Raw genomic sequence first — 22,839 nt, 5'->3', positions numbered from 1 at the left:
AGGTGGTTCAAAAGTTTATGCTGGTCATGAAATTGAGCATATTTTTATTTGTGCCAGTGTACAGGAGAGGGGGAGAAAAAAAAGTGAGAGTGCTGACTGGTGCTGACCTAGGCACAACTCGAATAATGTTACCCAACAGAAATGTGTGCATTCATCCTACGACGGGACCTAGGTGTGCGCTCTGTAATTGGCCTGGGCTCGTTTCCAGATAGCTCAGGGACTATTTACCATACCTCTCTGGACAAGCGCCAAAGTCACAGCAGTTCAGCACTAATAGGCAAAATATTCCTTACAGGCAAAAACCTTTGCTAACTTTGTGTAAATGCCCTCATTTTTCAAGAGTGAAGCAAGAATTATTAGACTCTCTTTTTGTCTGCCAATGCAAAACAGATCTGAAATTACCTTTTTTGCATTATTTTTTGAATAATCTCCTTTCCCAGTAATGCAAATATTACTCAAGTTGAAACAAACCGTTTCAGAGCTCATTTTTATCTGCCTTCATCTTCACATGCAGTATTTTGCTTACTACACTGCCACCTAGTGATGCTATCACCACACTACCAGATCCTCTCAGAGGTAAAACAGTGAGATCTTTTGTCTTCAAAGACAGGATTTGCATTTTTATTGAAATGACAGTTAAATAATAAGACGAAAGCCAAAAATACACAACAATATATCCATATCTTTTATTATCATTGTCTCAGGATGAACAAAGTACTGATGTTGCAATCTCCACATAAAGAGGGACCACAGAAAGGGACGTCACTTTGGCTACAGTAAAGTGGTAGAACTTACACAGTGCAAAAATGCTTCACTAAGAGCCTAAAATGGTACATTATTTTACACTGTTTACTACACTTTTGATATACTGAGGTGGTTTGGGACTCGCGGGACGTCCTCGTATTAAAATGTGAAAGTCATGCGTGTCACACTTAAGTGCTGCCGGTGGCCTATGTGGCTAGATGAAGCACAGAGGTTGCTGAAGCGTTGAGAGGGAGCAGTGCTGCGGTTTCATTTACAGGCTACATCATTTGTAGAAAATTCCATTTTACAGCATGGCAGTGCTATCGGTCACATATTATGTATTTGTTTTTATTTCAGAGGGTGAATTCTATTTTATCCCCTCCTTTTTCTTCTTTTCTTTTTTTTGCAGCTGTAAAGGTAGAAGGATGTGATGTGATACCAAAGAAATCGCTTATTCAAGCAAGAAGAACGAAGTGAGGTTGCCTTCAGCTCTATAGGCACTCATTTTTCCACATGCTATGTCTTAACATGCCTCTGATGGCTGTATATATTTATATATATATATATATGTATGTATTTTTCTTTAAACTACTGATGTTTGATAGCTCAAGGATGTAGAAAAAGTTACAAGGTATTAAGAGCCCTATGAGAGCTTGAGTGGTTCATGAGGTTATGCTGTTTCTGTAGCATGCGAAAGCTTGATGTAGCCTATAGGATACTGCCCTGCTGCTACTGCTGCAGGGTGTGCTCCTGCTGTCTCGCTTTGATGCTGAGGCACGTAGCTGAATCTGCCTTGTCAATACACGCACTGAGTGCATGACCATAAGCAGCCAAGCAGAGCTGGCCCGGGTGCTCCACGGGGATCTGAGGCTGCGCTAAGTTTCGACACAGCCTTCTTTAAACTGTCTTCCCAGCTCCTCTTGAACATGAATGCAGAGGTGTGATAAAAATGACTTGCGCTTTTTAGCTGGTTCTTAAAGACTCACTCCCTTTAAGCTCCCGGTAAACTAAAACAAACACTCGGAGAAAGCCCCAAATTTGGATTAACATGTGACTCACGTCCACATTTAAGCAATCAACATTAATCTGCGTCTCTGTGGCTGTGCCAGATTTTGCCCCTTTTTAAATTAATCCAACTCAGACTCCCTGAGCAGCAGAGACGAATGCATTTTTAACGGAGATCATTTCAGTCTCACTAATGTGAGAGGCAAGCGTTACCTCCTGTTTTTAACATCTGAAGGTTGTGCGTGCACTTCCAGCACACTTTGTCCATGTTTGGATTTGGTATTAAGTAGCTTGCTTTCACTTGAGCTTTTTTCTTTTGCTTGTAAATCCTTTCTGATTCAAACTGATTGACATCAGAGGGAACAATCTTCCAAAACTTGCTAATGACACATGTGATCCCACCCTCAAATCTGACATTGCAGTTTTTTTTGTTTTGTTTTTTTAAACGTGTAGCTTTTTTGGTTTGGATTTTGCCATTTTTTTGCAACACGTAATACAAAGTTGATCAGTGCGGACGGAATAAAGATTTACAAAGATTAGCAGCAGCTGACTTCTGTGGACATGCTCGCAGGCTCGGGGTGTGTTTTTGAGCTCAGGTCGCTCGAAGCAGGACATCTCTCCTGCTGTTCGGCATGAGGAGCTCGTCTTAAACGTCTCACTCTCCAGACCTACTCATCTGAACCCTTTGTTGTCCCTGAAACTCTTGAGAGTTAGAGAGGGATATCTCAATGAGATTTTAGTTTTATGAGGTGATGTTCATGCCCCGTTAAAAGGCTCACAAGGAGGAAAAAGACTTTTCCGTTTAGTCTGATTGTGTCACTGTAGCTGGCATCCCCGGCAGTCGTCCTCCGGTTCGGTGTTGTCAGAGGAGTAGGAGCTCTCCTCGCTCACTGTCAAATGCAACATCATTTTATTAGTGCGCATAATTTTCATAAGCAGATCAGCTGTGTACATATGTGTTTTTCAACTGCAACACGAGACAAAAGCCACTGAACATTAGCTATCGTTGCAAAATATATAGAAAAAAAGGACTTACACCACTCTGTCTGTATGGGAAGGAAGGCCTTGTCGCCGTTCTCTCTGATCATCTCTTCAATCTTGTCCAGCAGGACCGACACACTCCTGTCTTTGCCAGGCGTCTTACTGTCCAGTACGTGGTAATAGTTCCCACAGTATTCCAACAGTCTCTGCAACTCGCGTCCGCCTCTGAGGATGTGCTCCTCAATGGGCGTGCGTCCCAGCCAGTCACCACAGCTGAACAGCACCATGGTGTGGAGGCACGCGCTGTCGCCAAACAGAGTCTCTATGTGCGCCACAAGCGTTCGCCGCTTCCTGGCGGTGAGGGACGAGACGACGGGGAGGACCAGCAGCAGGGTGTGGGGTCCGGGCCGCAGGAGGGCAGCCCCGCGCTGGGACTCCTGGCGGATTCGCTTAGGGGTTCGCCTCACCGAGAACCAGTCCCAGCCCGGCGTGTCTACAATAGTGACCCGACGACCAGACACGAGCGCCTGCCGCCTGAGGCACAGCTCTGTCTCTTGTCCTGATTCAAAGTAGCGGCGGCCCAGGATGCAGTTCCCCACAGAGCTTTTTCCAACACCCTTCCAACCCAGCAACAGCAACCTCAGTTCTAAACAGAATGACGAGGACAGGATGAGAAATAGAAGAGTAGTCAGATAAACAAAGCGGAGAGAATGAAAACACTCTGAATAAAAAGCAACGCAAGCTCAACAGGAATGAGTAAGCAATTTGCTACAACACCATTTCGTGGGGTGGGGGTGGTTGGGGGGGGGGGGGGGGGTTGTTTTCCCTAGGGTAGAATCGTGACACATGTGAATTCAACTCTCCTTCACCACATGACTCACTCAATTACACACCTCAGCACACACAAACGCTCATACCTCTGGGAGGTCCTCCGATCATCTGCTCCCTCTGTCGAGCGTGCTCCTCCATCCTCATCCTTTCTTCCTCCAGAGCTCTCCGGGCCTGTTCTTCCTCCAGTAAAATCAGCTCATTCACCTCAAAGTACCATCCTGCATGAAAGCACCCATAAATTATTCACCGAACTGTTGTGTGTCAGCTCTTAATACACATTAAATAAACAAGCACGAGTGAGGAGGGGGGAATATTAATGCACATTGCACATCTGGCTCTGTTACGATTATATCCAGGGTTTGAAGCCACATATAAAGCCTTTCAAGCCTTTTCATGGGAAGTCCATGTTTATTTTCAGCAACATCCCAGAATGCTGCTGGCAGAGACCGGTGTTAAATGAACCCGACTGCAGTTCTGACCACAAACATTTGTGGTATTGTGAACAAAATACAACAAAGGAAACTCTGAACAATAAAACGACGGCAGTTCCTTCCTCAAACATAAACACCACAGGATACGGGTGAAATAATCTGTGTCGTCTTTTATTTGTGTCGCTGGCTTCAACATTAATATAAATTCATGAAAAAACAAAACATAAACGTGTTTCATTTCCAGCATTTGAGATGTTTCCCTACTGTTTTTAATTAAAACTAGAATTAAAACGCTTCTCATCTCATGAACTTTACATGGTCTTTACTTTAATAAATCCAGCCAAACCTTGGTTGTCAGTGATCATTTCCTCCACTTTTTCCATCAGCTCGGGTACTTGTGTGTTTTCTTCTGTTTCTTTTCGAGTGTTATCAAAGGCGTGGTACCTGCAAGGGGGGAAACCAGCTTTAAAAGGAGCATGACATTCAATTTATTTAGAACTACATAACAACTGCAGCATACAGTTTCCTTTTGCCCTGAAAGAAACTTTCCACAGTTTTCAAAAATGTCAGAATTGTTGTCTTACTGACAGCGTTGCTGTTGGTTGGTGACAAAACTGAACTGAAAATCAGGAACCTTTAGATCTTGAACCTTACATTCACTATAAGCTAAGCAGTCTCTGGTGCTGCCAGTTTGATGTTTAACACCAACTAAGCAATCCAGTGTGAACAGATGCAGACGTTTTAGCATGGCACTCTTCTATGTGGAGAGTTAAAAATCCACCATGAAGTAGTGACTAATCCACCCTGAAGCTTCATACACTCAGTTTTATTGTTATTGAAGCTTGCAGCCAAAGTTGACTGAAATGATACTGCTGGAGATGTTATCAGATTTGCACAACTGTTTTTTCCATAGGCAGCATGTTCAGCGTAAATCAGGTTTGAAGCACAACATCTGCAGCCGTTTCCCTTTGGGTTATCTATCAAACTCCTGCTGCACAGTCTAAACATTGAGTATCTTTTGAGAAACCAGAGGAGACATTGGGGAAAACGGGAAGATAGCAAACTGACGTTATACCTGCTTCCACATCTCTCCACCAGCCATTGCAAGGCCTCTCCAGTGTTTGCTATGTGCTCCTCAATAAAAAAACCCTTGGGCAGCTTGTCTATCCCGGTGAACAGGACCATGGAGTACCTCCAGGTCCCTCCCCCGAGGGCGCCGAGCTGCTCCTCCGCAGCCCTCCGCTCAGTCTCGGTGAAGGGCTGGGTGACCGACACCACCAGAAGGATAGCGTGCGGTCCCGGAGGGCAGAGAATGGCCCCCATGCACGGGCCCTCGCTGTCCAGGCTCGGCGGCGGGCGGCGTGGGCTGTCTGACTCGGCCCCCGCGTTGTCGTTGTTGTCAGCTTCGGCGTCGTCGGCTGGGTCGGCCGGGATGGCCCACGGCGGGGTGTCGACCACGGTGACACGGCGGCCGTAGATCTCAGTGTGGCCCACGTTGCTGTGTGTAGTCTCCGTCCCACCATCAAAGACTTCATCTCCCAGGATGGTGTTGGCAGTGGAGGTCTTACCGGACCGTGGACCCCCGAGGAGCAGCAATCTGCGCTCTGGGGGATGGCGGGCCCGGGGGTCTCCTGTTGTAACACAGTGACATCAGAACGCTGCTTCTCTACTGAATTTGAGCACTCAAAGCGCTTTCTTACAACCCACTCACTCACACACACAAGTGCTTTTTTTATAATTGGACATTCTCACACACACACACACACACACACACACGTCGTTTCATATGTAAAAGTGAATTTTGCCAAACTGCTTAAAATACTTTTGTAAATTACCTTTTTTTTTTCTTAAAGAAATCTACCAGATCATGTGTAATTTTCATTGCAATATTAATCGCATTTAAATTAAAAGGGGATGGCAGTGAAACTTCTGGCGCTGTGATGTCTCTCTTGCGTTCTCGGGAAGTCCGAACTCCCGTGTGAACTTACGAAATACAGACTATCAAGTAAGGACTAGCGTACTCGATTATTGAGAAACAGCCATAATCTGATGGATGCATCAGAGGCAACTCGGGGTTCAGCATCTTGTCCAAAGGTGAAGGAGCCAGGGATCAAACCTAGGTAGAGGTATATACTTTTAACATTCTGTCTGAATAGATTTTGGATCTTAATTTGTTTAAACCCACTATTGAGTCTTCCTACTGTGTTTTGGAGATGGCTGCACCTCTGCATCCTTCACACTGCAATGCAATTCTACATTCCCCCCTTCTTTCCTGGCCTCCCTCCTTCCATTCCCTCTCTGCTCTCATCTTATCTGAGAAGCTTGCTACCTTATATCTCATCTCTTTCCCTGGCTCCTCGTTCATTCGCGTCTCTGTCCCGCTTTGGCTGATCTCCCAGCATCCCTCATCTTTTTATCTGTCCTCAGATTTCAGAAAAACAGAGGCAGACACACCACTCTGTCATGTGAACGAAAACATGACGCACTCTGAGTTTTGATTCTTCTTTTTTTCAAAGGCATCAGAGAAGTATTTGAATATCCAGAAGATGCTCAGAGGAGTGATGCGTGCTCCATGAGGAGGAGGAGGTGGAGGAGAGTATGAGATGCAGTGAGAAGTTTATTGATTAATGATGCTCACTGACTTTCCATGTATGCCACCAATCACAGAAGTTGACACGAGCAACAGTTTCCACCTCCAGCCGACGTTTGAGAAAGGATGCTGCTGTTAAAGTAAAGGTGATGATGTCGAGCTCGCTGTGAGGTGTCTGGCAAAATATTAAAAAGCCACTTACCGGTGTCAGAGGCAGAGGACACAGCAGCCATCTTGTGTGTAGAACCTCTGGCTTCCTCCTCCTCAGCCCCCCTCCTCCGTCTCCGTCTCACCTCCACGGTGCCTTCCTTTTTCGTGCCTCTTCAGAAAGCCACGGATGCGGAGCTCAAATGCTTCCCTGCTCTTGCTTTCACTCTAACCCTCATTCTGCTGCAGTGTAGTCACTCTATCTTCAGTTTCCTGCCCCTGCCTCTCTTCATTTCCTCATACTTAAACCTCTCCCTTCCTTCTTTTTTGTAATCTGTTTTCTTTCACACCCCCTTCACCTCACCGTGGCTCTTCCTAGTCTTTTTCTTTATGGATACATACATATATATATCCCCTCCGCTCCCAGTCCTCCTCCCCTTCCAGTACTCCTTTCTTTTGTCTTCTTTATCTGTCCGAGCTGAGGGAAAAGATTGTGCAATGCAGGAGACTGGAAGCCAAATCCACCCCTTCAGCAGCTGCTCCAATAAGATGTCTGTTCATTTTTTTGAGAGAAAACAGAGGAAGCTGTGCCTCCCACTCGCTTGTATCAGACGGCAGCAGCAGCAGCAGCAGCAGCAGCAGTGTGGCACTGTATGCAGACTGCAGTCAGGTGGACAGACGGAAAGATGGATAGACAGAGAGAGAGAGTCAGTACTTTGTGCTCGGCTTACAGCTGGATGTGCTCCCCAGATGTTGCATCATGCATGAACACAGCTATTCATAATATATATGACGCCTCTAGACAGAGTATTGTGCGAGGCAGGAAGGGGGATTTATGCTGCATGAATACATTTAAATGTGATACAAGAAACGGCTTACATAATAAGTAAGAGCTTCTATAAATAGCAGATGACTGTAAGACGCTGTCCGATCGCTTTGGAGTCAAATCTTCGCCTCCTTAGAGTGGATACTGCCTGAAGAATACGACACGTTTAGCAGAAAAGTCATCCTGAATGTCTGAGCTCATCCTTGGCTCCTTACCAGTTGAATTATGTCCGCTATATGGGGAGGTACGTTCAGGGAACCTAGGGAAATCACGGAAGTCAGAAGGTTAAAAAAGAAGAAGCAACATTTGCTGTGTAGATTTTAAAGACGTGGGTGACAGTGCTAATATGACTCCAAACTCTTCGCTGACGTACTCGTGTTTATTGCAGCGATCATAACACGTTTTAAACGTTTTGTTGACGTATTTTCATGTATCGAGGCAAAGTTAGCGCTTCGACGTCCCAGCGTTTTTGAAGTCTGTACAGTCACGTCACACATTAATTAAAAAAGGACACCTTCCACTTGACCACGTGATCCTACCAGAAGTCGGCTATTTAAAGGATGGTGATGTTCAAAGCATGAGATTAAAAGTGAACAGAGGACATTCAGACCCTGTTTTTTTTTAAACAAACAAACAAAAAACAATTATTATAATGTGGAGAGAAGGATTTATCTCCATATCTGTAATCTGGGTCGAAGTAGGCCATAGATGGATGAAGGGGACTGACCTGTCTGGAGCAATAAACACTATAAGGTGAGCTCGTATTTAAGGAAATAAGAAAATGGGTTGGGATTTTCACTTTTTACAGATGGTGAAGTAATTTACTAAGAAATTTAGAGTTTGCTTACTGAAACTGTTGTCACGGTCCGGGTGCGCTGCTGGTAAATTACCACTGAGTTCTATATTCTTCGATGTCCGCCTCTGGGCGGAGCTGTGACCTCCTCACCTGTCCAACTCACCTGGAGCTAATCTGGGGCAATCTACTGAGGGTATTCAAGACCAGTTTTGCTGTCTCTTCGTCAGCTTACCCGGGTAGGTAACAGGCTCTCACGACTCATGTGCGCCCAAATCTATGTACTTACCTTTTCTTCCTTGTGCTACAGCTCTCTGGTTCCGCCACTCGGACACCGGATCACACTCACTGGATTAGTCGCCCAGCTTCACGCTCCCTCTCCCGGCAAAGATTTTCAATAGCGATGGCCAAATGAAGCTATCTGAAGCATTAGAACTTATGTTGAAAACCTGTTCATTACTTGAAGCTTTTCACACACAGTCGTGTTTGGTGACATCTGTTGGCCAAAAATATGAAGAGCCGCTGGAATCTACAGCAATAATGAACTGCTTTCTTATTGATTGCCTACATTACAGAGCTGACAGCTTCTGTTTGATATCATGCGATATCCAAATTATGTTATGTCTATTCTAATAATAACTAATTTTGTATAATATGCTATAACTTCTATGATTATAACTAATTAATTAACTAACTAATTATAAAACAAAATTAAAACAAACCAACAAACATAAAAACACCAGACATTATGATGCAGGCTTATAGTTTGCACCGATGTTTTTGGTTTTTTTTTCAAAATTCTATACGCAAAAAAGTGAGCGCGGTGCGCCTGCTCGCTGCTGAAGTCAAAGTAAACTTTGTTATCTCTGCTCAACCCGTTCGCTCTGCAACTGCTACATACAGTTCAGTATATGGAGAGACGAGACGACGTGGCTCCAGTTACAGCAGTGCAAGTAAACAAACAATAAATATGAGAAGAGTAAGAAAATAAATATACACTTTAGGACCAGGGGTAAAGGGATCAATAACAATTTAAAATTTATAATTTACAGTTTGATGATTTAAAGCAAGGGCGTAGATTTGGCATGGACGGAAGGGACATGTCCCCACCAATAATTTGATCTCTTCGAGTAAAGAAAAACAAACCGGATAAAAAGAAAAAAAAAACCGATCTGTCAACGTTTCATTCACCCAGCGGTGCAGAAAGACTTAAATTACGATCTCTACTGGAGTCCTACCTCATGTGACAAATATGGCCAATGTGATTGGCTGTGCCTTTCAGGGAGCTCTGTTTAGTTTTAGCAGCTGCAAGCCTGCGCTGCGAGGACCTGCAAGGAGAGGAGGATGACAGCAAAAACGAAGAACCTGGATATAAGAAAGTATTTTTCAAAGAAACCTGTAAGTCACTTAAAGTCAAGTTCACTCATAAAATGTGTCCGTCATAATAACGTTACAGGCTATGCTAGGCTTTGGCCCACATCAGTCTAAAATTGTATGTAACAATGAATAACGTGTTTTGGAAACTAACTGCACAACAGTTAGTTTCCAATCCAAGCTCATAAATCCAAGTTCTCTCAGTCTCCCAGAGTAGCATTTCTAATTTTGATTGAAACTGTCAGAGAAAACGGCAGCCTCGAGCAAGCCAGGATATTAGTTTACAGAGGCTGTTAAAATTATATGCCTAACGTTAAAATGTAAAATGCTTAAAGGTAAAATGCTGTATGCCATGTCCACCACGAGAGACTGGACAGTATAGATGTAAAACCAATATGCCAGCAGTTTATCTCAGTTAACGAGAGGAGAAGGCATGTGTTTGGCTCCTTCACATAGTGGACATTGAGTTGTGTCGGGCACCAGTAATCCATGGCTGTTGCTGTAACAGTAGTTCATGTTTAGAATGAAAAAATCCCAGCTCACTGATTTGATCGGGGCAATAGTGCCTAAAATGTTGCATAATTTTGCTGCGAGATCTTTTACTTTGTGGTAATCTTAGAGTAGTTTTATAGACAAAAACCACCAGGTCATTCACTGTTCCCTTAGTGCTAATGTATCAGAGATGTTTGTGTACTATAACTGAAGTAATGTTGTTAAAGTCATATTCTTTTATTGTCATGACTGTATTTGAAGCTATTTTTATATGATACCTGATTTATATGGAATATGGCTGAAGTAAACTAAAGTCTAAAATTCTTAGTCATTTGTTTAATAGTAATTTAACATTATATAATTCACACAAAACTATGAATTGTAATTTTAAATGGTTTAAAAGCATGTAGACTAGCATATGTAGGCAAGTATATTTCTCCTTTTTTTAAAAATCAAGAAGCAAAGACAAAAAGGAAAAAAAACAAAAACAAAAAAAACAGGGCAGGGTTTGGTGGTTGAATCATCCGTCCCTACCAATGCCAAAACCAAATCTACGCCCTCGATTTAAAGTCTCACACACAACCCGTCGAAAGGGGAGGGGGGCCTGCTTCTTCCAAATAGAGCACATTTCATTCATAATGTTGTAAATCCAAGCCCATTATGGATTCGTGATTTGAACCCTGGGTTGTGCGAAATCCCAGAAATAAACCCCAGACAAAGCAAATCTGTGAACTAAGGTCTAGGTCTGTTAGGTTATGTTGTGGTGATCCTCGGGTTAGGGGATGGGTGTTCATACTGGAGTGCAAAATTAAAACCAATGGAAGATGGACAAGAAAAGTTCTGAAGTAAAGTCTGCAACCTTTATAGAGCCCTATCAAGTCTCTTGGTCTTAACATACTGTTAGTATACAATAAAAAGAAATTGTGTATAAGTCAGAAAACATTTGGCAGTTCCAGAGTTGCATTTTATTAAAATAATAACAGAAAAAAAAATTAAGGAACCCTGTATATAGCCTATACAACAAACAAAAATATAATGAAAAATCAAAAAATAAAATATATGAAATTGCATTTTTTGTGAGTGATTTAATATTAGATAAATGCAGCTGATAATCACAGATTTTTCACGAGTCTTATATGCTTGGGACAGCGCAACTACTTGCTGCCTTTCCTCTTCCTCCCATACACTGCGGACCTCACGTAGACAGCACATAATGATCAAAACTGGAGAAAAGGCAAGCAGACAGGCGTCTGGGCCAGCTCTGTCCTCGATTGTCTGCCCCCCCCCACACACACACACACTTTGGTCTCCAATTTAGTGAGCCTGACCTCCAGAGCTGCAAATATGCAACATGCCTTACAAGTGTTATTACCTAACAAGGCAGAGAAGTAGCAAAAGATCTGACACACTGATCACTGAGGAAAATACAGGAGCAACAAGTGAAGAAGCCACTGGCTCAACAACATAACAAGCTAGCAAATTCAAAAGGACAAAGTGAATGAATACCGTGAATATAATTGCCAGGTGATTCAACGAATTTGACTTTTTGCTGGCAATGTGGACCAAGCTCTCATAACGTGCCAGAATATCTTTTGGAGCGACCTCAGAGCTGTGGCATCACTCGGCATCATTTCATGGACTCGCCATAAACAGCTGTAAGAGCTTGTCAGCTTGGTGCTGAGGCCACAAAGAAGAAGCAGAGCCGTTTCACATAGAGAAGTCTACGAGATCAAAGGCTGACTTGTTGGCAAAAAACTGGATTTAAATGACATGAAATAACACTGAGGTGTTATTTTCGCAGTCTAGTAGGGGCCGGTAATACAACTGAGGCTGTTTGCTATCAGCTTAGCAATGCAAGTCACTGTGTGACTTTTACCCAAACATCCTTTTCATCAACAGAAGAGCCAATACTGCAAATATGTGTATTTATAATAAAACATGTATTTATATAAAACATATTTGCATTTGTAACTGTTGATAAGTATCTTAAAAGTAAAGAACTGTATTATCAAGAGTCAAAAAGCTCCACATAAAAAGCTTATAAGTAAACTCTGAAAATGAAACCCTGCAGGAAATGGTTCAGAATTCATTCTGTAACTACAAGCACTTTTGTTTTGCCAGCTCTAAACTTTACGAGTTGCTTGTAGGAACTCTTCCTGTTTGTCATCATGTCTCTGTGTTCAATGTTCTCCTCCTCAGGCTCTGGGTCTGCCCATCACTGATGCTCAGATTGCAGAGATGGAGAGCCATGCAGAGGACATTGACTTTGCCGTGGCGGCTGAAGAAGAGCGAAAGCTGAGGCACGATGTCATGGCGCACGTCCACACCTTTGCACACTGCTGCCCCACAGCTGCTCCCATCATCCACCTCGGAGCTACGTCATGCTATGTGGGAGACAATACTGTAAGTAGGACTATTGCATAAATAAACCCAGCAGTGATGAGTTTTGACTCTTTAAAGCTTCTCATGTTTGTCGTTTCTCTTCTTCAGGATCTCATTGCATTGCGTGATGGCTTCAACATCCTCTTGCCTAAGGTGAGACTCACCTGTTTGTCCAGAAATTCTATGAAAACAGTGCAAATTAATATATTAATATCAAACAAGCTTGTCGGCTAGTTTGTTTTTACAGTGAGTCCATTAATATTAAAAAAAAAACAAACAAAAAAACAAAACAAAACAAAAAAAAAAAAACCTAACAGGACATTTTCAATGAATTCATGAAAAATTATATTTAAAAATTACAGGACATGCATTGCAACATATTGGTCACATTTATTATGCATCTTCACTGCTTCTGGGAGCTAAGGATCAAAGTTGGCTGTTTGTAGCCCACGATGTAAAATAAGTTTGACACCCTGATTTGCATCATTAAAGGCTTGTTTTTCCTGCAGCTGGCCAGAGTCATCGACCGGCTGGCAAACTTTGCAGAGGAATACGCCGACCTCCCCACGCTCGGCTTTACACACTTCCAGTGAGTCCGACTGCAGCTGCAGTGTTTTCATAGGCCTTCATCAGACTGATGGAGCTGTCTAACTTTGATGTCAAAGGTGCACAAGGTGAGGAAATGTCTACATTTAGTGGTGGTTAAAGAAACTTGGGTCTTGAGCTCAGGATTTTCAAAAAGCTGATGTAACTGAGTCTAAACTTTATACTGTCGTCTGCTGTAGATTTGCACAGACATCCGTCTGCTGGCCAACCTAAAAGAGATCGAGGAACCTTTTAAGGAGCAGATTGGTACGTTCGCTCATTCAAAAGCACTTTTTACCTGTTAAACTGTGCCTCAGCCTAAAGCTTTGCCCGCTCCTCTTCCAGGTTCCAGTGCTATGCCCTACAAGAGGAACCCCATGCGTGCAGAACGCTGCTGTAGCTTGGCCCGACATCTGATTGTGTTGATGGCCGACCCCCTGCAGACTGCCTCAGTCCAGTGGCTGGAGAGGACACTGGATGATAGCGCCAACAGGTCAGCCCACAAAGACACACTTACACTGCTGTGAATTTGGTATGATGCAGTTCTCCTCTGTGAAGTAGATATCACATCAGTGTGGAAGCGTACAATAAATAGTAGTGAACAATGATTCTCAGTTACGAGTGTTGCTTCTGCATCATCAAGGTCTTCTTGTTAAAAAAATTGAAGACTTGAGAGGAACAAAGAATCCTATAACTGAGAGAACAAAAGCTTAACATTTTCCAATTGTATGGTAGTATGGAAGTAGTCAATTTGTTAGTTAAACATAACGTAAAAATAGCTGAAATATTAAAAAAAGTTGAATAGTTCAATAGCCCCGTGCAGCGGGGCTAGGGGAGGGTCTGTGCTGGCGGACGTGGGTTACTGACCTGGCAACCTGGCTGCCCCTGGGTGGGTCCGGGATGGGCGTGAGGTTCTGGGGGCGCTCCGTCTCTGGGCTGGGGCCCGGGCCGGGCCTCGGGGGCTTGGGTCCTGGTTGGTGTGTTGCCGGGGTTGTGGGCGGGTGGGTGCATGGGGGCCCGGCCCTGGAGCAGGGTGCCGCCGGTGCGTCGAGCCGCCTGGGGGGCTCTTCAACTGGTGGGGGGGATGGTCACATCTTGCAGGAGCTTTCTTCTCTTCAGGAACTCTCTGCAGGAGGGGGAGATACAGGAGAGGTGGAGGAAGATCTCAGCCTGGGCGTTTACCGTCTTATGTAGTCTGGAAGATGAGTGGATGGTGGGGTGGGTGCAGTTTTCTCTGTGGTGGGGTTGGGTGGACTGTCCAGGGCTCTGTGGAGCCGGAGGGCGCTACTGCACTGGGCCCCGGTCTGATGGGCCTGGGCCCCCCTTCCCTGGCGGGTCGCGGAGGGTGGGAGTGCCTACTGGGGTCAGCGGGGGAGCTGGCCCCAGGGAGGGGTTACCTGCCCCTCCCTTCCTTCCCTCCCCATCTCCAGCTGCCTCCCTCTTCCCGCTCCTCCACAACCACCCACACATGCAGGGCCTTGGAGTGGGGGTATGTCACCAGGGTGCAGAGGAGGCTACCCCCCCCTGTCCCCTTCTGGCTGCCTCTGCCTCAATTTTATCCCACAACTTAGACATTCACATTATTCACACTCTCATTACACATACATATAGGATCTTGGGGGTGGGCACAATCACGGAGTCAAAATTACCATCAGGGTGTATACCTCACCCCTGACGTCGTTGCCCACCTCTCAATTTTAAATACACTTAGTCATTGAGGGTTAGCAGGAGGGACTATGCGCTTACCTGCTGCTCCTTGGCAGGTAGCTCCATGCCCTCCTGGGTTTTAATTGCACCTTAGAACACATATGCATCAACACTACAATGAGCGGGTGGAGGGAGGTTTGGAGTCTTCTCCCACCCCCATTCTCTGCGGCCTGCTGGAGCGGGAGGGCTAGTAGGAGGAGTTGGCCGTCCGACTGCGGTCTGGGGTGTGGGGCCTCCCTGCTGCTGCGGAGTCGGGGTGGTCTGCCTCTCCCCACCGCAGGGAAAAGGGTAACACCACCTGGGTCTGGGTGCAATTCCCCCCTCCAGGGGCAAGGGTACCTAGACCCGGTTTGTAGAGTACGCTTGGGGAGTGTGACCGTGTGTACAGCGTCTCTTTATGTCTGTCTCCACGTTGGTTGAGTGTGGAGTGAGTGCATATGAGAGCATGAGGGTGGGAATGGATGTTTGTGTCTGTGTGTGCCTGTATGTCTGTGTCTATATGTCAGGTTGGGTATCAGACGCCACCTCTCTGGGGACACCTCAGGCCCTCCAAGGTTTGGAGGCCTATCTCCACCCACCACCACTTCCCCTGCCGGTGGCGGACTCCCTCAGGTGTCGGTGTGTTGGTGGTTCTTTGTGTCTGGGGGTGGGCGTCCGGGTACACACCGGCTCACTCCTTGGCGGCCGCTTGTCGGGGCCTGGGGCCTGGGGCTTGCTCGGGCCACTTCGGAGGTGGGGTGCCCCCGGCCTCTCGGCCTGGGGCTCGGTCACTCAGGCACAGCTGGGGGCCGGCGGAGCTCACGGGCGCGTCACTGCAACTCCCCCTGACTTCTGCTCCGCGGCTGCTGGGCGAGCCCTCATCTGGGACTCTCCTCAGCTCTTACTGGAACAGTGGCGCGGCTGCCCCTCTGTTGGTCTTCCTTGGTCTCTTGTGTTCTGGGGGCCTCTGGATGTCTGGAGTTTTGATCTCCTCCATACCCGCTTCACACCCTGGAGGACGGGGCTGTGGCCCCCCCACACTCCCTAGCAGATCATTACATGGAGAAACCTTTGGAATGCAAGCATGCTGATCCACACAGGTATGCACACATGGGTATTCACAGACGCGGACTAAAAGCTTTCTTGGCTGCTACCTCAAAGCACACTGTGCGCTGTCTATCTTGCGTGCTGCACAATATCGTTTATTATTTAGTAAATATTGATATCTATGACTAGCTAGTTTATTGTGATGGTGCTTTGTTTTCTCTATTATTATGTTGCTCTTTGTTGTTTGCTGTCTCCTCTGTTTGTTTGTTTTTTTTTTTCCTCCATACAGGTGACCCAGGAGTTCTTTTTTTTTTTTTTTCTCTCTCTTCCCCCCCCCCCCTTCTCACCGTCTCTTCTCCCCTTTGGTTTTCTTTCTTTCTCTCATTCATTCCCCCTGTCCTATTTATTTAAAAAAAAAAAAAAAAAAAGGACAAAGGATGAACTGAAGCTCTGCCATCACGTAATGTCGCATACTGCTGTTTCTGATGTCATTTAAAAAAAATAAAAATAAAAATAAAAAAATAAAAAAATAAAAAAAAAGATAAACCAAGGTGAAACAGTTGTGTGTTCACTGCTAAATTAGTGCTAATATGATTTCCTTGCTCGCTAGTCTCAGTAACCGTGAATCGGTCCGCCGGGGTTTCCGCCCTTGGCCACTGCCCGGAAAACACTGCACCTGAGTCCTAAGGTGCCTCATGCAGGTGGTGGACCTACAGAAGAGTGGGTCCATTTTTCCTCTTCGGGGTGTGCCCAGCCGGGCCCCATGGGCCAAAGCCCGGTCATGAGACACTTGCCCTCTGGCACCCTCCCCAGGACTGACTCCCAGGTTGGGGCTCCAGTAACCCTACCCTGGGCAGGGTGAACTCTTCCCTATATTTTTCCACTCATTGCCGTCAGCCGGACAAGGGTGGAGTGCCAGGGTCAGGGATGAGTTACTGCCCAAAGTGGAGGAGTTTAAGTATCTTGGGGTCTTGTTCACTAGTGACGGGACAGGGGAGCAGGAGATTGACAAACGGATTGGTGCTGCAGTGATGTGGGAGCTGTAGCGGTCACATTACCAGCTACCATTTCTAAGGGTGGTTGGTCTCTCCCTTAGAGATAGGGTGAGTAGTGCGGCCATCCAGGAGGGGCTCAGAGAAGAGCCGCTGCTCCTCCACATTGAAAGGAGCCAGTTGAGGTGGTTCGGGCATCTGACTAGGATGCCTCCTGGGCGAGGTGTTCTGGGCATCTCCCACCATGAGGATGCCCTGGGGCAGACCCAGGACACACTGGAGAAATTATATCTCTGAGCTGCCTAAGAATAAGCTGGAGGAGGTAGCTGTGGAGAGGGAGGTCTGTGTTTCTCTGCTTAGGCTTCTACCCCCATGACCCGTCCCGGATAAGTGGAAGAAGATTGATGGATGATTTTCCTGTTAGAAGAAGAAGTAGCTTAATTTAACAGGCCTATGGTTTTTGCCCACAGTAGCTTTTATGGAGTGCCACCGTGACTGCCCACTTTTATAGGGACTCTGGTTTTAAAAGTTAACATGGAAATCACATATTGAACATGTTAAAAAAAAAAAAAAAAAGAAAAAAAAAAAAAAAAAGTTGGCTAGAAGTATTTATATCCTGGGTAATGTTAGATATATATTAGATTACAAGACAATGAGAATATTATATTTTTCATTGTTTCTACCCTATCTGAGCTATTGTGTTGAAGTATGGGGGAATACATACATGACTAATATGAAAGCATTATACTTATTACAGAAGAGAGCACTTCGAATTATGCATAATGTTAAATATAGAGAACACTAATAATTTGTTTATAAAATTGAAATTGTTAAAACTAGAAGACATAGTGAAATTACAGACTAACTATTATGTTTAGGGCAAAAAATAAACACTACCTCTTAAGTTAAAGTTTATTTGTATTGTGTTCAGAAAATGGGGACGGCAGAAGGAAGTTTTATTTTAAGCACCGGTTTGCTTGAACCACACAAAGGCAAATGTGTCCAACAGTCATAGGAATTCTCTCAGTGATCATCTTAAGTGTTGTATAAATGTTTCTCAATTTAAAATCTGCTATAAGAATAAAATGATAAACCAATATGAAGAAGTTGAAAAGAATAGAATTTAATTGTAGAAAAATGATCCTTTTAGTTTGATATTTAGTGGTATTGCTCATTGTTGAGTATATTGTTCTGTTTGCTTTGTTTTGTTATGTGCAGATTGTCATAGTGTAATTTTGGTTGCCTACTTGTATTATCACAGATAGGGGGCAGGTATCAATGAGAATTTATTCTTCTTCCTGCTCCTTTTCATGCATGGAAACAGTGTTACTTTAATTGAAAGGAAGGTTGTGTATGGGAATGCATTACTGCTGTACCATGTGTGAAACAAAAAAAAAAAAAAAGTGGATTTCTCCTTCATATTTTCCACTGACACTTCAGGAAATCTTCCAGAGTTTTAGGCTTTGAACCAAGCCAAATAGCTAAGACATAAATCATGGCCATAAAGCAACAAAAGAGAAAACCTAAAGGGAAAAAAAGAAAATAAATCAACAGTAAAAGACTATGGCTGTATCCCAATTCAGGGTCTGCAGCCTTAAAGTACGTATTTCAAGGCCGATTACGTCACAGCGGCGCGCCGAAGGCTGTCCCAATTAAAAGGCTGCTCGAAATGCGGCCCTGAAATGAGTCCTTCATTTCCCTGAATTTTAAGGCTGTGGCAGTGTAGACTTCGTGGCCCAACATATCCCAGAATGCATAGCACGGCGATGGGTGTGGATAAATTTGCAGAAAAAAACAAAAACAAACTGCGGATGAGGGGCGGCCAAAGAGTACACTTTAAGTACTGAATATTATATACCTTATGTGCAAATGTTTAATAACGAAGAACATTAAACATTACTGTTGGCCACATGTCAGCAAAGTTATGTGACATTAGTGACATTTGTACTAACTTGGTTTTAAAGCCTTTAAAATATACGCCGTTCAATAGCTGAGCTTAATCTTACAGAGAATGATCAAAGCTCATGTAGAAACGAATAAACAAATGAACAAAAGATTCTCCTTCATTTCTGTCAAACAAAGCTATGACACGTTTCCAGTGGTTCGTATCATGGTTGCTAGGCAACCTGAGCAGCGCAACAGAGGCTCTTTTTTTTTTTTTTTTTTACTTTATTGACAAACAACAGTATCAGCGCAAAGGAGGCTAGACCGTCCCATTACACAAGCCTCGCACTTCCGGCCTTAGCGGTCTTTGAGTACGCGGCCCTTGAGGATGGTTGAGGCTGCGTACTTTAAGGCTGCAGACCCTGAATTGGGATACAGCCCATGTACATAATTGCGTTAATGGTTAAAGAACTACACATCCTACAATGCATTGCACATTGTTACCCAGGATTCAGTGGTTGAGTAAAAAGCTGTTACTTGTGATTACTGATGGTTTCTTTCCTCTCTTCTCTGCCTTGCTCCTGTGAAGGAGGATTTCCCTGCCCGAGTCCTTCCTGACAGCAGACATCATCCTCAGCACGCTGCAGAACATCACAGAGGGTCTTGTGGTCTACCCCAAAGTCATTGAGAGACACATCCGCAATGAGCTGCCCTTCATGGCCACAGAGAACATTATTATGGCGATAGTGAAGGCAGGAGGCAACAGACAGGTAGGAGAAAATACCCTGTGAGTCAGAATGGACACAATAATTTGAACATAACTGGATGAATGCATTTTTGCTTAATCAGGAGAGATGGTTTACTGGGCAGAAGATGCCAGTGGTAACCAGAAATTCAGATGACTGAAATGAGATCATCTTACTGACTAGTAACCAGTGTTTTGACCATTTAAATGAAGAAGCTGATTACCAATAACCAGACCTGACATGGAGACCCAACAACATGGCTGTTAAAGTCAGCTCCACCTTAATGTTTGTTTTTTCCTGTGTCTGTTAGGTTTTGTATTGTTCATTGTCATTTATGCTTAGAAATATTTAACCATATATGCTTAAAGGTATATAATCAATTGTGTAGTGATAGGACTGATCTTTAGCAGGCTGTAAAGGCTTGGTGTGTATTCCACACTAGAATGCACACCCACAGTCTAGGAACATCAGAGAGGTCCTATCTTCTTTGTTGATATATGGTATAGCAAACACACGTATATCTCTTTAAGTATAAGAGCCTTTTGTTTAGATAGATCTGCTAGACGCCTGGCACCAGCTTTGGGGAGGCTTCACAGGGTCACATCTTGACCTCACACAAATCACACACACAGGCAAAGTACTCTTTGCCTGTGTTAATGAACCTATGCATATTCATGTAACCTCAATAAAAGGGTAGTGTTACGGGAGAACGGACGAGAGCAACTGGGGTCAAGCGAAGGAACGGCGCCTGTCCGGTCTCTCCCGTGCACGAGAAACATGAAGAACTTTGCCTACCCGTGTCTTGCTTTGCTGTGTAATTATATTGTCTTCAACGTTCCAGCGGATAGGTTCAAGCTACAAACCTATCAGCAGGGCCGGCCCGTGGCATAGGCCGTATAGGCAAATGCTAAGGGCGCCGTCCATCAGGGGGCGCCACGCCAGTGCCACAAATGTTGAAAAAAAAAAAATAAGTTGGTACTATTATTTCTAAATACAAAAAAAATAATCCCACGTTAATTAAAATGCAAAGTAAAGCTTATTTAATAGAAATATTATTTGTTACAACATTACGACCCCCCCCTCCCCGCACGGTGCGCCCCCTCCCTTCCCGTATCAGGGTTCCTTTTGGACGTCACCACATCAAAAAAATCAACACAAGATGTCAAAACGGCCAAAACTGTCAGGTGCCCAGGGAAGAAAAAAGAGAAAAGAAGAGGAGGAGAAACGAGAAAAAGACAGAGGTAGGTAACGTTAGCCTACATGAAATTATTTGTCTGAATGTGATAGTAACCTAAATTTTTAGCATTAAGCTAATGTTACATGATTCGCTAATTGCTAATCAATAAATAGCTAGTTAACTGTTTTAACGTCAGTTAATATTGTGGAGGGGGCTAAATTGTTATGGAAAATAATAATGTAACGTTAGGTAATTACAGTACTCCCACCTTTCCTCATTTGTATTCATCTTTTAAGCAGGTGTTTTTTGTTTACATTGTTATTGCCTTCTTGTTAGCTAACGTTTACCCTGCAGGTAATAGTCACTTTTCCACCCCTGTATATATTATAGTTGTAAGCCTAGTTGTTAAAGTGCACATCATTAATGTTAATTAAGCAATATCACATGAGAGGGAATGCTGTTTTTTAATATGAGCACTGCTGTGATTCGGTCAAAGATAATCATAACATAACATTCTCATATGATATTATACTGTTACTTTGCATTCTGCTATTCAGCATTTCACTGTAATGATGACAATAAATTGAATCTAATCTAATTTGCATATCAGTTAACATCATACATATATCTCTTTGGTTTTTCATTTATATTATATAATTTCATTTTATTCCTGGAATCATATGTTTTTATTATTAGACTTTAATACTCAGTGGTGTCACATACTCCTCTCTTCAGATGCACTGTTGAAGTTTCTAAATCCCACCCCTGGGCCATCTACCACATCTACCGCTGCTGCCTCCACTTCAGCAGCACAACCCACCAGTGATGCAGCTTTAGCAGCACAACCCAGCCATGATGCAGCAGCATCAAGCGGTCTTCCTGTTGCCTCCACCTCAGCAGCACAACCCACCAGTTTTGCAGCAGCAGCAGCATCAAGCGGTGTTATTGTATTTCATATATTCATTTTTTAATTTTTTGTATTCATTTATTTATTCATATATTTTTTTATCTTGTTAATTATTCTGATTGTGAATTTGCTTTCTTTAAGTAAAAAAAAAAAAAAAAAAAAAAAAAAAAAGGTCAAAGACAAAGCTATTCGGTTTCTTGTGAGTACATACACTACACTGCCGATGTAAGGGGGGCGCCACCTAAAATCTTGCCTAGGGCGCCAGATTGGTTAGGGCCGGGCCTGCCTATCAGTCTCCTTCAGGAGTGCCATGAGAAAATCTGTGTTCTCTCCCAAGAGTCAGCAGCTGTGGTTAAACAGGAAGGTGGAGACAATGACCTGCTGGCCAGAATCCAGCGAGACCCCTACTTTGCACCCATTCTAGGGCAGCTGGATGCTTTGCTGGACCCCAAGACCTTTATTGGGCGTGCTCCACAACAGGTACAGCATGAACAGCCTTATTTTTGTTCAGTCTGACCACAGATGAATGTTTTCATCTAAGCCACAGCTCCCCTATTACTGCAGCTGTGCCTGCTGCCCCGGTTGGCGACGGTGACGACTGTTAAGAAACTAATGGTGTAAAATGTATTTTCTTCTTCCTGCTCCTCTCCTCCAGGTGTCAAAATTCCTGGCTGAAGAAGTACGCCCCCTACTGGAGCCATTACAGCACTGAATTGACAGCCTCTGTGTAACATGAGGCTGATATGGTGCTTTGAACATATATATGCTTTTGGCTGGGTGAAAAAAAAATAAAAATAAATTATGCTATGTCTATTGTAAAGTCAGTCCCTTCATTCACATCATTATATTGGTTTGCAATTATCTTAGTAATATAATTCATGAATGTCTTCACTTAAACCTAACACTGATGTTATGAAGCGTGCACATAACAGCATTGTGTGGTTTTTCAAAAATTGTTTCTTTAATATTAATTATGTTTCTCTTACTTTGAGTTACCTGGTTTGGGGAGGTGGCTGTTTTCTGTCTGGGCAAAAGGTGTTGCCAAGGGCTGAGGACTTTGTAAACACCTGTTCAGCAGGACCAACCAAGTGCTTGTGAGAAATGGGGGTGTTTTGTGTTTACTTACGTTATTCTGTGCTTAGTTAGTATTGGTGTTTGTTTATGTTTCTCCCTATTGTGTGTAAATGGTTTGGCCAAACCACTATAAAAGCTACCCTCC

General features: G+C 44.0%; 2 protein-coding genes across 2 annotated transcripts; one reads left to right on the top strand and one right to left on the bottom strand.

Moving 5' to 3' along the window:
* Nucleotides 1-662: 662 nt before the first annotated feature.
* On the bottom strand, nt 663-7,670 carry LOC146711023 (GTPase IMAP family member 8). The gene is made up of 7 exons (XM_085453694.1): nt 7,609-7,670; nt 6,785-7,389; nt 5,068-5,623; nt 4,339-4,436; nt 3,648-3,779; nt 2,786-3,376; nt 663-2,639 (listed from the first exon to the last, which is right to left on the bottom strand). The coding sequence occupies exons 2-7, from the start codon at nt 6,813-6,815 to the stop codon at nt 2,566-2,568; spliced, it is 1,482 nt and encodes a 493-aa protein (XP_085309820.1). The 5' UTR covers nt 6,816-7,389; nt 7,609-7,670; the 3' UTR covers nt 663-2,565.
* Nucleotides 7,671-9,068: 1,398 nt separating this feature from the next.
* Nucleotides 9,069-22,452, top strand: LOC146711022 (adenylosuccinate lyase-like). The gene is made up of 10 exons (XM_085455349.1): nt 9,069-9,746; nt 12,414-12,617; nt 12,705-12,749; nt 13,106-13,185; nt 13,240-13,270; nt 13,382-13,448; nt 13,527-13,674; nt 19,380-19,560; nt 21,924-22,100; nt 22,276-22,452. Exons 1-10 carry the CDS (start codon nt 9,693-9,695, stop codon nt 22,330-22,332), a joined length of 1,044 nt encoding a protein of 347 aa, XP_085311475.1. The 5' UTR covers nt 9,069-9,692; the 3' UTR covers nt 22,333-22,452.
* Nucleotides 22,453-22,839: the final 387 nt, after the last annotated feature.

Source organism: Copadichromis virginalis, linkage group LG4 (assembly GCF_057382275.1).
Source record: "Copadichromis virginalis isolate Kocher_CV1m ecotype Utaka linkage group LG4, C_Virginalis_male_GT1.1, whole genome shotgun sequence".
NCBI classification, from domain to species: domain Eukaryota; kingdom Metazoa; phylum Chordata; class Actinopteri; order Cichliformes; family Cichlidae; genus Copadichromis; species Copadichromis virginalis.
The sequence above is the reverse complement of the archived record's forward strand: the minus strand, read 5'-3'. Positions and strand labels throughout refer to the sequence as shown.

What these genes read in the sequence shown, in the direction of transcription:
- LOC146711023 (XM_085453694.1), bottom strand. Translation starts at nt 6,815, where the DNA reads ATGGCTGCTGTGTCCTCTGCCTCTGACACCG. An exon ending in GTGGAGAGATGTGGAAGCAG is followed by an intron (nt 4,437 to 5,067) that starts GTATAACGTCAG and finishes CCCCCCTTGCAG; the next exon opens with GTACCACGCCTTTGATAACA. An exon ending in GATCGGAGGACCTCCCAGAG is followed by an intron (nt 3,377 to 3,647) that starts GTATGAGCGTTT and finishes CATTCTGTTTAG; the next exon opens with AACTGAGGTTGCTGTTGCTG.
- LOC146711022 (XM_085455349.1), top strand. Translation starts at nt 9,693, where the DNA reads ATGACAGCAAAAACGAAGAACCTGGATATAAGAAAGTATTTTTCAAAG. An exon ending in AGTATTTTTCAAAGAAACCT is followed by an intron (nt 9,747 to 12,413) that starts GTAAGTCACTTA and finishes TCTCCTCCTCAG; the next exon opens with GCTCTGGGTCTGCCCATCAC. An exon ending in TCAACATCCTCTTGCCTAAG is followed by an intron (nt 12,750 to 13,105) that starts GTGAGACTCACC and finishes TTTTTCCTGCAG; the next exon opens with CTGGCCAGAGTCATCGACCG.